Source organism: Suncus etruscus, chromosome 3 (assembly GCF_024139225.1).
Source record: "Suncus etruscus isolate mSunEtr1 chromosome 3, mSunEtr1.pri.cur, whole genome shotgun sequence".
Classification (NCBI taxonomy): domain Eukaryota; kingdom Metazoa; phylum Chordata; class Mammalia; order Eulipotyphla; family Soricidae; genus Suncus; species Suncus etruscus.
In genome coordinates, this window is record NC_064850.1 from 55,279,659 (window position 1) to 55,298,167 (window position 18,509).

The window sequence follows — 18,509 nt, forward strand, 5'->3', positions numbered from 1 at the left end:
GTGAAAGTTATAAACAAGCATTTACATCATATACCCTATAAAATTACATTAGTGTTCATTTCAATTTCTTTTTTTCTTTTTTTTTTTTTTTTTATTTTGGTTTTTGGGCCACACCCGTTTGATGCTCAGGGGTTACTCCTGGCTATGTGCTCAGAAATCGCCCCTGGCTTGGGGGGACCATATGGGACGCCGGGGGATCGAACCGCGGTCCTTCCTTGGCTAGCGCTTGCAAGGCAGGCACCTTACCTCCAGCGCCACCTACCCGGCCCCTCATTTCAATTTCTAATTGTTCATTATCTGGCACTTGAAAATGATAAAGTCATTATACTTATTTTATATTTTAAAAATATTGCAATGAATGTTTACCCACTGAACATGAGAGTAATAAGAGCTTTACAGTTCCTTTCAAATGTGAATGCACAATTTATTTTTTATTGCTTGATTGCACAGGCTAGAACTGCTAATGCAATGTCAAATAAATACAATGAGAGCTGAAATCTGTGTCTTATGTATACACTTCAAGAAAATATATTTTCTCTTTCACCACTGAGTATGATGTAAACTATAGATTTCTCTTTTCTTTTGTTTCTCTTGCACTAATCTAGGTTCAAGGAACAAGGGACTGTTATTGCCTGACTGCACGCACTCTGGGGATTGAACTCATAAACTCAAGCTTGCCTGGCAGGCACTTTAAGGTACTGAACCATCTTCCAAGCCTGTATATTATTCACATATGCCCTTTGTCAAGTTGAGAACTTCCTTATACTTTTCTCAAAGAGATATGTGTATTTTTTCTCTCAAAAACTTTTACACATTTTTCTAAATATTTTATCATCAGTGGGTATATTAACTATCCAATGCTCTATCTGTTTATCTGCTGAATTTTCCTTTAATTTGATCATCTGATGCCTATTTAATTTATTAAAGTATATCAAATTATTTATTAATATTATTCACCTTGAAATTAAAAAAAATGTCAAGTACTCTTTGTATGTAGTATTAATTTAAATATTTTGCTGTATTTTAAGTTCAACATGCTTAAATTGTGAGAGGGAGTGGAGGAGGGGTTCTTATGGGAAGAATATGGATACACTACCAATGGATGCCCAGTGTTGAAATTATGTCCACAAGAAACTATTATAAATATTGTAAGCAAAAAATTTTTTAAAAAAATATGCTTGTTCTGGACCAGAGCACTAGCAGAGTGATAGGGCATTTGCCTTGTATGCTGAACTGAGATGAACCTGGGTTAGTTCTCCTGATCCCCGTGTCCCATATAGTCCCTGCGAGCCTGCCCAGAGTGATTTTTTTTTAATTTTTATTGTGACCAAAGTGCATTACAAATCTTTCACTGCATAATTTATGGTACATAGTGACAATGAATGAGGGGCATTCCCACCACCAGTGCTGTCCTCTCTTCACCTCTTTTCCCAGTATGCATCCCATATCTCCCTCTTTTATCGCCCAGAATGCTAGTGCTACTGGTCTCCGCTTTACAGCTTGTTGTAGATTGAATACCTATTCCACCGTCATTGGAGATAAAAAGAAAAAAGAAAAAGATAAAAGAAAAAAGGGAGAAAAATTTTGGTGACAACTACCAAAAAATGAAAGAAGAGAGAGAAAAAAAAAGCAAAAAAAAGAAAGAAAGAAAGAAAGATGGAAGAAAAAAGAAAAAAATGGACCCAGCAAATAAAAATAAATCTCTAAATAATAACCACAAAAGTGAGAAAGAAAAAGTGGAAGAAAAAAGAGAAGGAAAATAAAGTAAAAAACTAACAAATCAAAACAAAACAAGAAAAAGTATGGGTGCTGGAGTGGTAGGGTGTGGCGTTCCCCCCACTTTTTTTTTTTCATAGGCACAGTAAGCATTGGGGAAGAAAGGGAATTCCCGTGGCCTAAGAGATTCAGAGTTTCTCCATCCTTGAAGCATACCATCATGGGATCAACCAACTTGTGCCAGTTTTGATATGGGAACAAGGAAAGGAAAACTTGACCTAAGACCAGGCTATCCTATCACATCACCTAACACTAAATGGAAATCAGAAGAGATATCATCCTTTGAACTGTGAAAAATAAGAGCACCAAAAACAGAAAACTGACTTTGACAACCGTGACTGAATAAAACCTACCTTGGGACTAATAAGGAAAACCCTACCCTAGGCTGTAGCCCAGGACACATGGAAAACAACAATGACAACAAGATGTCTTATGTCTTATTGCAGAGGTCCAACTTGGACAACAGAGACTGAGCAGAACCTTTGGATCCATAATATCCTAGGCTTCGGCTTAGGGACTGAACAAAAGCAGGGAGCAAGTGTTACAGAAGACTGAGCACAACAACAACGATGGATAGGAACCTCAACCTAGAGACTCTATCCTAGACCCTGACCTATAACCCACGCAAGTATCAAGATCGCTCCCTACAGTGGCTTGATTTTCTCACAACAACCGAGAGGAAACTTTCCTGGCATCACAAAAAAGCCTTTGGGGTGGGGTAATGAGTATATATGGAGCCAGGGGTTGATCCCAGAGTGATTTCTGAGCACAGAGCTAGGTGTAACTCCTAATAGTCGCTAGTTGTCCCTTCCAACACCCCAAATGCTGTTGTGTTAATAATTGCAACTATAATTCTGAAAGTTATTAGTTTAGTTTTTGGTATAACATTTGTTTGATTTCATTTAAGAGGAATACTGGAATAATGGATAACATGAAAATTTCTTGAGAAATTTGAATGTTCTGTAAGACATTCCAAGAAATTTGTGGATGTGATTCAAAGAACATAGGAGTGCATATATCTTATATGCATAGGAGTGGTTAATTTTTGTAAAACACCGTAGACTTACTTTTTAAAAATGGAAAGGTTTTCTGTGCATATACTGGGTATTATATTGTGAACTACTTACAGTCATATTTTTCTTTCCCCTGTAAATCCTGTTCCCATATACATGGCCTTAAACTATAGTGAGGCAGAAGTTAGGTAGTTCCTGTTATATAAAGGTTATTGAGGGTTTTTGCTCTTCAAAGCTGGCTCTGTGGTTTTCATATTAAAATAATAGTTTTGAAAATAGGACAAAATAAAATGTATATTTTCCAAAATTTAAAAGTTCTCTCGATATGGAGAATTGAGATTTGTATTTAGACTTGTTTTAGATGGGAAAACTCGAGCTATTGATTAGGGATGTATTGAATAAGCAGGGGGAAGGGAGAGAGTCTGGGGAGACAAGACTGGCTGTTCGCGGAGAATACAAAGCAGTTTGCTCTTTGCTGTCCCCCCTCTCAACTCCTACCACGTTTGTATAAGGAAGGGAGTGGGTTATAGTTGGGTATCAAGTCTCAATTTTCCCTAGGATAAATTGTTCAGTAATAAGATCAAGGAGACTTGTTTTACTACTGATCTGGCACCTGGTACCTTGATCAGAGATTGTGGGGGAACAGAAGTGTGTGTGTGTGTGTGTGTGTGTGTGTGTGTGTGTGTGTGTGTGTGTGTGTGTGTGTGCGCGCGCGCATGTGTGTGTGTGTGTGTGTGTGTGTGTATGTGTAGTGTGACTCAGAGTCAAGTGTCAGAGTATTTGCAATATCAGTGATAAGTAGCTAGAATAAGCTGCAAGCTGCAGAATAGGGGAGGAACATGCATAGGATGGTCATGACTAGTGGGAAGAGAAACTGACTAATTTTACAACAACTCACATTTGAACCTGTAGTTCCTTTCTTTAAATAAGCTCATAATATCATTCCCCAATAGTATTTGTTTTGACGATTTTTGAGTACCAGGGTTTATAATATTATTTATTATAATTTTATTAACACACCATCCATCATCATACTTAGCACTAAAGAAAATGCTTCTTGTCATCAGTATCCCACCCTCTTCACCTCAATCACACACATAAGCTGGGTTCTATGGACAAAATCTTCAGTTCACCATTTGTGGTTCCCTATGTTTTATTTTTTTCCACACATGGAAGATACTTCTCTCTCTCTTTCTAATTGTGGAGGTGGTGACACATAGTCATATATAGATGAACAGAACTAATCTCCTGAAATATTTACAATATTTTAAATTAAATATGCTAAAAAAGTAAAATATTTTTTCAAAACTGCATTTTTATTTAATAGAGGCATATAAATGCTAAAAATCTAATATGAATAATTTCATGCTGTTGCATTTTACAGTTTATATGAAGTAGATAAATTTTACAAATGGGAAATCTAGTAAAAGTGGTGAGAATAAAAAAATTTTGAGAGGAAAATATGAATAGGCCTATAAAAGTATAAAATTGAGAATTAGATAGAAAATATTAATTTATATTAGAAAATATACTGCATTGAAATTTTAAATATAATAATAAAATATTTTGACTATAAAAACCTGATCATATAGAATATTCAGTATAAACAAAATATTAATTTGTAATTTTGTAGAGGAAACTCTAAGTGCCATATGTGAATGTACTATTTGATGCCAAATTTTTGGAAGTCCATTCTATCTTGTAAAGAAGCTCTTTTTATGGTTCTTGCAAATTTTGTTTCTAGGCTATGAATATCCTAAGCAGTTGCCTGTCAACGGTTCTGGATCATTTTCTTTGATCTGAATGATATATCTGGATGGAATATTTTTGGTGAGTTGTTCAATTTATTGTATGTAATGCACTATATCACTCCATTTTCTCTTTTGATTCATAGATTCATTTAATAGACTTGCTATAAAATTTACGGATTTTTTTATTCTATGTATGTTCTTTTATTTTCTGTAATCTTGCTACTTTCAATATTCTATCCCTCTCTTGGATTTTTATTATTTTGAGTTTAGTGTGTCTTGAAGTTTTCCTATTTGAGTCTATTTTTGCTTGGATCCTTTGGGTTTCTTGTATTTGGTTGCTTGTATTCCTCAAATCTGGAAATTTTTTATTGATCATTTATTTAACTGTTGGATCTTCATCAAATTTTCCCTCTAGTTTGGCAGGGACTCCATTGATCCTTATAGTGTGTTTTGTTTTGTTTTTTTGTTGTTGTTTTTTTGTTTTTCGGTCACACCCGTTTGATTCTCAGGGGTTACTCCTGGCTAAGCACTCAGAAATTGCCCCTGGCTTGGGGGGACCATATGGGGCGCCGGGGTATCGAACCACGGTCCTGATCCTTGGCTTGCGCTTGCTAGCTTGGCTAGCACCACCTCACCGGCCCCTATAGTGTTTTTCTTGATCTTACTCCATAATTCTCCAGTATTTTGTTCATATATTTTTAGGCATTTTCTCTATATTTCTCCCTTATTTTTTGTGCTTTCCTGTGTTTTCAATTCTATTAATTTTGACCAGTTCATTAGATATTGTATACATTTATTTCTTTATATTTAGCATAAGTTTTGAAACCAGTTTATTTTTTCCCTTGGATAATGCTGCTAGGCTGTTCCAGAATAAGCAGTTTTAGAGTTAATTGACTTCTATTTGAGACATAACCCATCTATATGTTTCTATAAGTTCTCTTTTTTCTTAGTAATAAAGAATTTAAAGAAAACATTTTTTAGGGCCAACATGGATTCCACTTATTGTTCTCTCATTATATAAATTAGTTGCTATCGGGTACTGTCTGTTAATTAACACATATTTGTTCTCATCAATATTCTGTTAAATTATGCAGGGGTATTCTTACCATTTCTTTTTTCTTTTTGTCTTAGATACTCTGTTCACACAAAAGGAACACTAGGTCACACTTAAGTCCAACCACTGCTCATTTGTGAATTCCTCTGATTTCTTCTTGAATTTTCTCTCCTGTACCATATCCTTGTCATGCTTTCAAGACATGTACAAATATTATGTTGCTTTAGAGCTTCCTTCTCTCTAGGATCACTGTCATTTGTGTCAACTGATTAATGTCTTGAAAATTATAGTACATATAAATAGGTTATTTATTATAAGTTTTAACTCACAGATTCATAAATGTCAGGTATCCACTCTATTATACAGCCATAAAATCAGCTTATTCATGATTTTTTTTGGAGGGTGGAGGTTGAGCGTGCTCCTGGCTTATTTTTGATTCAGTGATCTAGATTTACTCTCACTTCTGAGAGTTTTCAAAGGCCCATCTATGGATGGGGACAGGGATTAATTCAGTGTCAGTTGTACGCAAGGCAAGTACTTTATATGCTCACTTTTACTGTCCCTTAGCCTTGGTCTATTACTTGTTCATCCGGTTTTTAATTGCATGGTAAAATTCCCTATTACATTATGTTTTTTTGTTGTTGTTTGTTTTTTGTTTTTGTTTTTTGGCCAAACAAAACCTGTGACGCTCACAGTTTACTTCTGGCTTTGCTCTCAGAAGTTGCTCCTGGCTTGGGGGACCATATGGGAGACCAGAGGATCGAACTGCAGTCAGTCCTAAATTAGCGCATGCAAGGCAAACACCCTACTGCTTGTGCCACCACTCTGGCCCCATCTATTACATTATCTTATTTAGAATATAGTCTCTATTATATAATCTTGTTTAGAAATGATCTGTCTAGATATTTTATTTGTTTAAGATCATATCCTATGCTTAATTTTTTCAGTCTTTTTTACTTCAAGTATTCTTTGTAAATGGAAGGGGAGTAATTAGTTGAAACTCATCTAAACAAAGAAAATATAATTATGTACCATTTATCACAGGAAACAAATACAAGATAACTTTTGATTGAAGATAAAATGACAATTGACATGTAAGAAAACAAATGTAACATTCACTGAACTTTAAGATTATAAATTTTGTTATAGAAAATGACTTCTTAAACTAGTAACAGGGATGGAATAGGAAGAATGAAGCAAAACAGATGTTACCAATTATAAAAAATATGGGATTTTATTTTTTCTGGTGTATAAAATTAAGATATAATTTAAAAGTAAAACATAACTTTATTTTGTTAATTTACTACTTGGTATCATTATAGTATAAGATAGAGTTATAGTAAAAAAATATGAAAACAGACTCTAGCACTCCAGAAGATTAGGGCCATCAAAAATACAGAAAACTTAGTTTGAGAAAAAAATATCCTAAATAATAAATTGAAAACTACTACGAAAAATTTGAAATTTAAGTATAACAATCACTATATCTTAATTATGTTTAGAAAGATGATCATATGTTGGGCATTATAATTATACTTAAATATCATTTCTTTATAATGAAAACTAAAATTGAATTAAAATGCGAACTTACATTAGTGTGATAAAAATTTGAAGTTCATAAAATATCATTTATTGCCATCTAGTGATTATTAATTTATATGAGTAAGAGTTCTTATACACAATCACAGAATTTATTTTGTGAAAGAGAATCCTTCCTCAAAGAGAAAAAATATAAATAAAATTTTAATGATTACAATGGTTTTATGTAAATTTTGTTTTCTTGAAGTTCTTTTTATTTTTTGCTTGCTTTATTTTGAAGCCACTCACAGTGGTGCTGAGGGTTATTTTTAACTTTTGTGCTCATGAATCACTCCTGACAGGGCTAGGGGACAGACCAGATGGGTGATGGGGCTTAATCCCAGGTCACTACAAGCAAGACAAGCAACCTTCCTGTAGTAATATTTTCCCAGCTTCATTTTTTGAAGTCAGTAAAAGAACGTTTTCTGAGCACATGCAAGTAAAAAAAAAAAAAAAAAAGAAATAGTCTAAGTGTAATTTTTATTGCAATATATTAAATTTAATAAATTCTAAGTTGAATAAATATAAAAAACCTATAGAAAAGCTTTTTATCACTGCAACACTTATGTAAATTGAGTATATTAATTATTTGATTTTTGTATTTCAATATCTTTTAACTAAGATAATTCTAAGTATATTTTATCTAAATATGACTAATATATTTCTTTTTTTTTTTTTTTGGATTTTGGGCCACACCCGGCAGTGCTCAGGGGTTACTCCTGGCTGTCTGCTCAGAAATAGCTCCTGGCAGCACGGGGGATCATATGGGACACCGAGATTCAAACCAACCACCTTTGGTCCTGGATTGGCTGCTTGCAAGTCAAACGCCGCTGTGCTATCTCTCCAGGCCCGACTAATATATTTTTAAAGATTTAGTTTTCAAAAAGATATTAAAATGTTTATTGAGATGATGCAAGAATGGGGCTGGTGAGGTGGCGCTAGAGGTAAGGTGTCTGCCTTGCAAACACTAGCCAAGGAAGGACCGCGGTTCAATCCCCTGGTGTCCCATATGGTCCCCCCAAGCCAGGGGCAATTTCTGAGCGCTTAGCCAGGAGCAACCCCTGAGCATCAAACGAGTGTGGCCTGAAAAACCAAAATAAAAAAAAAGATAATGCCAGAATACAGTGACTAGGTCATACATTATTTTATGGAAACAATTAAGTCTGTAAATTTTTAAGTGCTAACAAGAATTTACATTTACACGTTGTATGTCATTTTATCTTTAATACAATGTATTTGAGATACTGAAAAACCCACAAGCCATATAAAGGTTTAGAGAGAATGTAAACATAATAAATATGTTAGCTTGCTACACTGTACAATTCGTCAACTGTAGTGAGTGTTCAGAAAAAACAGTTTGCCACATATTTGATATATTATTTCACTAAAGGTAATAGTGAGAAATTGTAGTATGTTCAACTGTTACTTTTTTATTTTAGTAGCATTTAATAAGGCTATAAAGGGATTTAGGTCATAATATACATGTATCTGAATATAGACTTTATGTAGTTAAGAAGATAAATACTAATGTTCTATTCCATTTTAAGAAAACTGTGTCATTGTTAACATTACTAGTACAAATAGTCTTGTCTATATAATAATATGATACAAGAGCCATGGTTTTGCATATTTAATTATGTTTTATGGCTTTTTATAATAATATTTTAACTTTATTTAAAATGAAATTCTCTTATTTAAATTTTGTGAATCAAAATAAAATATTTATTTGTTTTAAAAATTAAATACCTACTACTTGAAATGTAAGACACTTGAAATGACACTTAAATCACACAGGTTCCAGGGAGATAGTTCAGGGATTAAGGCACCTGCCTTGTACATAACCAATTCAAATTTTATTCCTAGCCCTATTACATTCTAATCAACAGCAGGAATTATATAAAAACAGAATAAATAATAATCCTTGAGTACAGTTGGGTGTACTTCCCCAAATTACATAATGTATAGAATCCAGGATGATAATGATAGATAAAAGATATGACATTCATGACTTTCATGCACAAACATCCAAGTACATTCCAGAGTATCATGTGCCTCCCTGAGCATTTCCAGGTATAATAATTTATAGAGTTATGCTAGGATGGCCCTGACAGTACCTCACTGGTACCACAAAATAGGCTTATTTGAAGAAGTATCAGTAAAGTAAGTTCCTCTCCCCTTTTTTGAGTTTATATAACAAATTTTGGAATCTCCTATTCCTCAAAAAACATGTACATTGACTTAAAAATTACAACTTGCCAACAGGGAACTCTAAATTGGTCTAGATGGAATCCCCAAAACGTTTGATTTTTCTTCTCTCTTTCCCATTCCCCAAAGCCTCATCTTGATCTCTCCATTGATATTTTGTGACCATATTCATAGGCATGTTGTAACCAGTGGCTCACATTTCACTTTCAATGTATTATAGTTAGAGTATTTAAAATAAATCCCACAAGTTGTGAGATTACCACATGCACCATATTTCTAACTCTGGATGAATGTGTCTGATGAAGGTAGTGTAACCAACCACAAAGTATTAGTCCAAGCTATACAAGAGAGTTTTATGGAGTCAATTTACTTTTTGCTTCAGTGTGTCTCTGCATGCCAAAACCAGACTGACCTTTCTTTATTCTCTCAATACAAAATCCACCAGGAAGAGGGTTAAAAGATCCATCTGGGATTTTACATATCAAAGGATTTAAAAGAAACAGGAAGAAATTTTCAATAGGTTTAAAGGAAAGAAGATGGAGGAACATCTTTGTTTGGGTTAATAGCTGGGTGTCATCTTACAAGAGTCTATACCAGTAAATAGTCTTGTCTCTTCCCATTTTCTGTTCTAAGATCCTTTTTAGATATAAAGCACCATTCCTTTTCTAAAGCTTCCTGTTCCAAATGACTTTTCATACATATTTAAGTTATCCTCATATGTGTTTGGAGATCTTTTATAGGATAAAAGATCAGGTCTTTTCTTTGTCACAGTACCCTCAATCAAAGTTACTTGTTCCCCCACATTCCTAGTAAATCATACTTTGAGGGCTCTTCTTAGATAACTTGCTTACAAATATATTTTTAGCATTGGGGCTCCTTCTCTGCACAAATAGATAACAAACTTCTTGAAGTCAGATCATTTATGCTAGAATCTCTGAGGTCTCAGAATAAAGTCTACATGCATTAGTGCTAAGCATTGAAACAGGTAACTTTTGAGTTATAGATATCACCTATGGGAAAATAGAAGCATGTATAAATATCTGTTACAATTTGACATGAGCTGTGAATGAATATTTCTTAGTATGGGCACAAAGAGCTATTTTCTAATTCTACTTCATGCTGAGATAAAAATCAATAGCCATAATAAAGACACTTACAATGATGCTTTCTATAAGAAAATACAATTTAAATTACTGTTTATATCATTGAAATTGATTTATTTAAAAAAACATTGTTTCTTCACAGCAACCTCAAGCCAAATATCCCTAAAAATATCCTACCTTAAAATATATATATTTTAAATTAATCTAAGACATTCATGCTGGCTTCAGTTTTCCATTCACTATACATATTATTTATCTACTTGTTTATTCAATATAACCTAAATCTCACAGTCAGGCATAGACTAATTATGTACTGTATAACATACATACAAAAAACTCTTTTTTCCAACTTCCTATAGTATTAGAATGGAAGATAGTTATGTGAACTTTCACTAAAGTATTTCCATGCCAATCCTATGGATCATGAACTGTAGATATATCAGTTTAACATTTTAAATATATTAAATTGATAATTACTTTAATATATTTGCAACTGACTATACCTTATGCTCTTTCATTTTAATTCTATAAGAAATACACTGATATTTTGAATGACTTATTTTTAGTAGCCATGAAATGTTCACTTTATATTCTATTCTGTTCTTAAGTTGGAGTAAGAGTCAGATGATTATATGGTGTTGAATATGTGCTCTCTTCATTGTAATTGTCCAGTGGCCAAATATAATTGCATGTGAAACAAAAATAAATAAAAATTTATGTTGGGCTATCCCTTCACCCCTCAATCCCATCCAGACCTCCCACTGTATTAAAACTCTTCACCCTCAGTTCTTAATCCATTAGGCATCAAGACTGACCTCCTACCCCCAACGAACCAGTACTCAGCACCCAAGTGAAGGGACACCCAGTCAAACCCACACCTCGTCCCCTGCAAGAAAAGGCAGCCAACTCCCCTGCGGACTCATGCTGTGCTGCCCTCCCTACCAACTCCCCCTAACATAGACTGTTACTTGAAACCGGATTTAGCTCTAAAAGTATCCCCAATGTGAGAGCTCTTCCAAGACCTCCCTGCCGCAAGTCTTTTACCAATCTCAAGGTCAGGGGCTGTGATGGAAAGGTGCCTAGGAGGGGCCGGGAAGGTGGCGCTAGAGGTAAGGTGTAAGGTGTCTCTGCCTTGCAAGCGCTAGCCAAGGAACGGACCGCGGTTCGATCCCCCGGGGTCCCATATGGTCCCCCCAAGCCAGGGGCGATTTCTGAGCACATAGCTAGGAGTAACCCCTGAGCAACAAACAGATGTGGCCCAAAAACAAAAACAAAACAAAAACAAAAAAAAAAAAAGTAAAGGTGCCTGGGAACCCACACACCACAAGAAAATCCCAAAAGATAATGGGGAAACCTAAACTTCCAACATAAGTATAAGACCTGTATTACACCACCTCCTTACCTGCTTTTCCCCAAAAGTAAAGCAGTCTCTGGCATCACTTTGTTTCTTTAATTACTTTGTTAACTCATTTTTTTAAATGTTTGTTCTACATATACATAGGTGAGCACATATATTTTTATTCCTATTTTTATCTTTTTTGGGTGTGTAACCTGTTTCTATGTTCTTCCATTTCCACACCCAAATGCACCGACAATATAATGTAGCACCATATCTCCCTGCAAAGACACACTAATAAAAGGGGAAATCCTACATATAAAAAACGAGCTCTTATCTACTAGGGATAAGAACTCATACTTGTTTACAATACAGGGATATCTCCCACCTTGAAAATATGTCATGCAGACCCAAATTAGACCCCAGGTGATTAAACACCATCCGTCCAGCCTTGAACCCTGGATCCCAGACATAGAAACGACAAAGTTCTTCACAACAGCTACGGGAAACAAATCCCATCCCAGACATCCTTAATACTGCTGGGCCACCAATAAGTGCCAGTTCTAATATGCTATCTTACAATGAGGAAAATGGGAACAACTTGACCTAAGAACAGGTTATCCTACCTCACCAGCTAACGATAAGACAAAATCAGAAGACTTGTCACCCTTTGGTCGGTCCAAAAGCCAAGATTGCAATTTACAGATGACTGGCTACTAGAACCATGACTGGACTGTATATATCTTGGGACCAATAAAAAAGCCCTAGTCTAGGGTTTGAACTACGACCTGCACAACAACTATAATCCCCAGTTCCAAAGGTCTGGCTGAGACAATTGCAACGGAATGGGGCTTCTAGAAACACAATGGAAGACGCTATCCTAGGTTCCATCCTAGGATCAGTGCAAAAACCATGACCACCAACCACAGAAGATGGATTAAAATGACACTGTGGGAACAGAACTTCTAGAACCACAAAGAAAGACTTCATCATAAATCCCACTCCTGGACCCGTGCAGATACTGAGATCTCTAGATACAGAGGTCTGATTTTATCACCCAGGAAGGAGCAGAAGTCTTCCAAACACCACGAAAGCATCAAGGGGAGAGTAAATGAACCTGAACAGAGTCTATAGTTAATCCCATGACAATATACTCCAAAGGTGGAGAAACCCCATATCTCTTAGGCCAAGTGAATTTCTTTTCGAATGACCCCAATATTTACTGTGTCAGTTGAGGAGGGAAAAAGAAGGCAAAAAGCACAAAACATTTTTTATTTTTTTATATATTGTTTTTTATATACTCATTTATTATTATTTTTTTATTTTTATCTACCTATCTACCTCTTGTTGATTTCCTTGTTTTGGTGTGGTTATTGAAGTTGTTGTCCCAATTTATATTTATTTTTTTTCCTTCTTTTCTTTCATTATATACCCTCCCATGTTTTTTTATCTCAATACCATGGCTTTTTTTGTGGTGCTTATCGTTGTTATTGTTGGAGTGCTCACTGGATATTTGACACTACTTTTTGTATTGTTGGGGTGTTCCACCTTATTTTTCTCCTTCGTCTCTCAAATTGATGATGAGAGTCTCTAAAAGGATTCCACCCTATTTTAGCTTTTACCCCAGTTTATTACTTTTCTCTTCTTCAAACAAAACCACATAACTTGAACTATCTAGTCCTGCCTCCCAGTTAGAGGGGGAAAGAAGAGAGGCACCAAGACCAAACAGGTGCAAGACTACTAAGTAATAAACTAGGTACAGAGGGGACCACTTATTCTGGCAGCCCCAGGGGTGAGGGAGGAGGTTATGGGAGGTAGGACGAAAACGGAGGTGTAGGGAGGACAAATCGGTGATGGGAATCCCCCTGATTTTATGTAAATATGTACCTAAAATATTATTGTCAACAATATGTAAGCCACTATGATCAAAATAAAAATTATATTAAAAAATTTACGTTGGGAAATTTATAGTTTCAGAAACCACAGTCTCTCATTATCTACCTCACTTTTTATTTTTACACTAAAAGTATATTATGCTTATATCAGCTACTATAAATATATATTTATTAAAAATGAAAAAACTATGTTATTAAACATAAAATTTATCCATCAATTAAAATATAGAGTATCTTAATTTTTAAAACATTACATGACAAAGTAGTATAAATTTAACTGTATATTTTGTGGGGGAATTATTTCTTATATAGTAGTTCTGAAAGAGCTTATGTCATTGTTTACTTTAAGTCTAAAAATTTCCTTCTCTAGAAACAGTTTTTATATGCATAATATAAAACATTGAGATTAATGAAATAGCTCAACATTATAGAATCAAAATCTACACATATACTTTTCTTGAGAGAATACCTGGGATAAACGTAGAAATTCAACCATAATTCAATGTAAGTATATTTTAGTCAGCACTTGGGTATGAAAAAGCCATCAAGTTGAACATTACATCCAAGTATATCTAATTTCATCTTGCAAGTATTACATCACTTAAAATGAAAATGTAAATGCTAAAATATTTTTGGAACCAAATCAGTGAAACCAGCCGATACATAAAAATTACTTTGAGATACAGGAGAAATGAAAGTTCAAAGTGAATTCACACCCTTACCTTTATGGCAGTGGATGCGATTTGAATGTGGTGAAGTCTTCGAAGGGTGCTATCCCTGTCAATGAAGTAAGAAGCAGCTAGTTGATGCAGTGTCTCCAGTGTGACAGAAGAACTATTGGTGCTGGGGTCACTTCCTTCAGATCGTTTGCTCAACTTCCGCTTGTCCACAAAAATTGTGAGTGACTCCTCTCCTGCATAAATCGAATTTGAAATTGTTCCATTTAATTTAAAATTTTTAAATGTCAGTGCCTGTGGATGAAGGAGCATATATTATAGACATAGCCAAATCAAAATGACATAGTGTGATAAAAGTGTAATATAGTTTAGGTTTGTTGTTCTTAAGTATTTTCATGAAGCCTAGCAATTACCCTGAATATTGATGGCTCCAAATAACCATACAGTGAATGATGAATAGCTATATTATTTGGATGATTTTCTGTAGGTTATAGTGAAAATTTTCATAGTCTATTTCATCTAATACTCATGTATCCTCAAATCAGAGTAAATTAAGAAGATTGGCCTAATAAAGTAACCTAGGGAATATAATGTAAGTTTGCATTTCTCAGAAATATTTAATATATTTATATCAGCATAAGAAACAGAAACATGATCAAATATATTATTATTCATTTTCAATTCTGCTTTGAATATATATATATATTTATAATTATACAAATATATAGGCATTCAGTTCAGACATTATTTTGCATGGTATACTAAAATACTGTGCTTATAAGCTTTATGGAAATCAATCTCCATGGAATTCTTAGGCACCAACAATGAATTCTCCATGGTAAAATTTAAATTAGATAACAATTTAGTTGCAGTTTTCAATGTTCATACATTGGCAAAATGCATCACTGTTATTTAAGTTTAAAATTAAGAATTTGTTATAAGACTTCCATATTCTTAGATATTCATTTCGTACATAATTGTCAAATTTGATGCCTGTTCTCTTTCTCTCAGGAACCCATCTGTTTGGGTGGCATTATGCCACATACAAATTGACAAGCCAGAATTATAAAACACTAAGATTTTCTAGAAGAGTAATTTTCCTCTCTTTTCCAAGATAAAACTAACAAACAAACATAGCTCAGTTGACAAAATCTCTCCAAAGATCCCTCATTCTTCCTTATAAATTATCAATTCTATTGACAAAAATATTTATTAATATCACAAATAATTAAATAAAGTAAAAGTATAAACGTTTATCAATATCCATGTCCTTAGTTTATACTTAAATTCCAACTTGGATACTAGTTATAAGAATTAAAGGGAAGAGATTCCTCAAAAATATGAATGAGTAGCCACACTTAAAAAGCATTCAGCGGGGATCGAAGCAGTGGCGCCTTGCACATGGCTTACCAAGCATAAACCGAGGTTCGAATCCCTGGAGTCCCATATGGTCTCCCAAGCCAGGAGCGATTTCTGAACGCATTGCTAGGAGTAACTTCTGAGCATAACCAGGTGTGCCTCCCCCCAAGAAAAGGGGGGAAAAGCATTTGCTTCATGTACGTGCTAAGCAATATTTAGTCGATTATATTTAAAAATAAATAGAAGCTGCATAGTGTATCCATTTAATATTAAACAAGAAAAATACAGTCCAACTATAATTTCCTCCTTTCTATTAGCATGAAACTCTGGGAGAATATCTCACAGATAAAGCAAATGTGTAAAACATTTCATCTATGTGATAGTAACTAAACAACAACAAAATTCTCTACATGAGCATATAGAAGATAGAACTGTAATTATCTAGCACCCCCCCCCCTTACAGCTCATGACAAAAGTTAGTGTGGAATATCTTCAGGATCCCAAATGTTCTAATAAAAAAAACTGAAGGTATTTGAAGAAAGATTTTGAGAGATTTTTACAAAATAATAGCCGGACTAGATTATTTCTCAAAAACTTTTTATTATTATTATTAGTAGTAAGCTGCCCCGGGTCTGTGTGCTTGATTATAGTAGTGAGAATGCTGACTGAGACCTGTCTTACAGAACGAATTAGAAAGAAAATGACAAAAATCTCATGATAAGGTGACATAAAATAGATGTGGTGTGTCAGAGCTTTCTATCAGATGGTGCAGATTTGAGCCAGCAATTATTAAATGAGAGAGAAAAAAGTAATGTCTAATGCTAAAGATTAAAACTTGCCAAGTTGCTTTAATGGCAACACTTAGCACCAAGCAGAAAGCACAGCAACTATACATTAAAATGAACACACATTGCCAAGTTTAGAAACAATGGACAGACCTTTCTAAAACCTTGAGGGATCCACTCTAGTTAAACATTATCAGGGCCAAATTGATAAGCCTGTGGGTAGGGAACCATATGGATGCTGGAGGATCGAACCTTGGTCTGTCCTAGGCTAGCATGGGCAAGGCAGATAGATGCCTTACCTCTTGTGCCATCACTGAAACCCCATATCAATTAAATTTTTATGTGAATAATGTTTTCACATATTTTTTTCAAAATTAAAAAGAGAGTTTTTTTTTTATAAATAGGCATTGATTGTTGAGGTTATATGATCAAATAGTGTAGTATAGATATAAGAATACACATACTAACAAAAAAATCATAAAATTAAGTACAACTGGAAAATAATATAAAATATAAAATGTACCAATTTGGGTTTAGTCTTGCATGCTATTGAACTGGGTTCAATCCCTGGCATCCCACCTGATCCCAACCTGCCATCAGGAGTAATTCCTGAGTTTAGAACCAGGAGTTCTGAATATAAAAACATTAATTTAATAGAGATTAATTATTTAATAAATGATATTGTGTTATCAGAATATACATTTTAAAAACAAATAAAATATTAGATATACCTGAAAAGTAAGCATGAAACCATCATTGTGAGAAAAATCTCCATTACTAAAATTTCAGTTCTTATAACAAATATATCAGGGGTCAGAGTGGTGGTGCAAGTGGTAGGGTATTTGCCTTGCACGCTAAGCTAACCTAGAATGGACCACTGTTCGATCCCCCCATGTCCCAAGCCAGGATTAATAATCTGAACACATAGGAAAGAGTAACCCCTTAGCATTACTGGGTGTGACCTCAAAACAAAACAAAACAAATATATATAATATTATATATATTATATTATAGTCTATATACTATACTATCATGCTTGGAGAAATTATTCAGAAGGACCTAGGCAACACATAAAATGTGTAGAAATGATCCACAAAACTGAGATTGTGGGGTGTGGGGTCAGTTGAAGGAGAGATATTCTTGGGAGAGGGAAGTGGACATATTGGTAATGGGTATATTGTTGGAACACAGAAAACTGCCAATAGCAACACTGTAAATCATAATACCTCAATAATAATGCTTAAATCAGGTAGAATACAAAGATATTTTTCATAATCACAGGGCATAAATAAATTAAGTTGCATAGTGAGGCATATTTGCAACTTTTATTAATTAAGAAAGGACTGATATATCTAATGATCCAAAAACTCCCAAATGTAGGGGAAATAGAATCCAATATTAAGGCAGAAAACAGAAAAGTTTTCAAAACCAATAAGACATGTTCAGAAAGATATTATAAAGAATAAACCTTGGTCCGGTGCGGTGGAACAGTAGTAGGACATTTGCCTATTCCCCCAAGCAACAAGTGATTTCTGAGCACATAGCCTGGAGTAACCACTGAGCGTCAGCAGGTGTAGCCCAAAAACCACAAACAAAAAACAACCAAAAAAGAAAATAAAACTACAACAAAAAAGAATAAACCTAACATACATTTGAATAGACTTAATCTAATTATAAGAAAAATACAATGGGCCCGGAGAGATAGCACAGCGGCGTTTGCCTTGCAAGCAGCCAATCCAGGACCAAAGGTGGTTGCTTCGAATCCCGGTGTCCCATATGATCCCCCATGCTGCCAGGAGGTATTTCTGAGCAGACAGCCAGGAGTAACCCCTGAGCACCGCCGGGTGTGGCCCAAAATCCAAAAAAATAAAAAATAAAATAAAAGTTAAAATATTGATATTTTGCGGGTAATTAAAAAATATAATGATATTTCTTTCACTTTGTTATTCAGAATTTTCTAAAGCCAGAGAGTGGCAA

The 18,509-nt window shown here is 34.5% G+C and overlaps 1 protein-coding gene across 3 annotated transcripts in view; it reads right to left on the reverse strand.

Moving 5' to 3' along the window:
- The window catches only part of BRINP3 (BMP/retinoic acid inducible neural specific 3), a 405,270-nt gene that overhangs the window by 169,310 nt on the left and 217,451 nt on the right, over positions 1–18,509 (reverse strand). For all 3 annotated transcript variants that reach the window (XM_049770256.1, XM_049770255.1, XM_049770257.1), the window contains one exon: positions 14,434–14,624. In XM_049770256.1, coding sequence (XP_049626213.1) covers positions 14,434–14,624 — 191 coding nt within the window. The remainder of the gene's footprint in view (positions 1–14,433; positions 14,625–18,509) is intronic.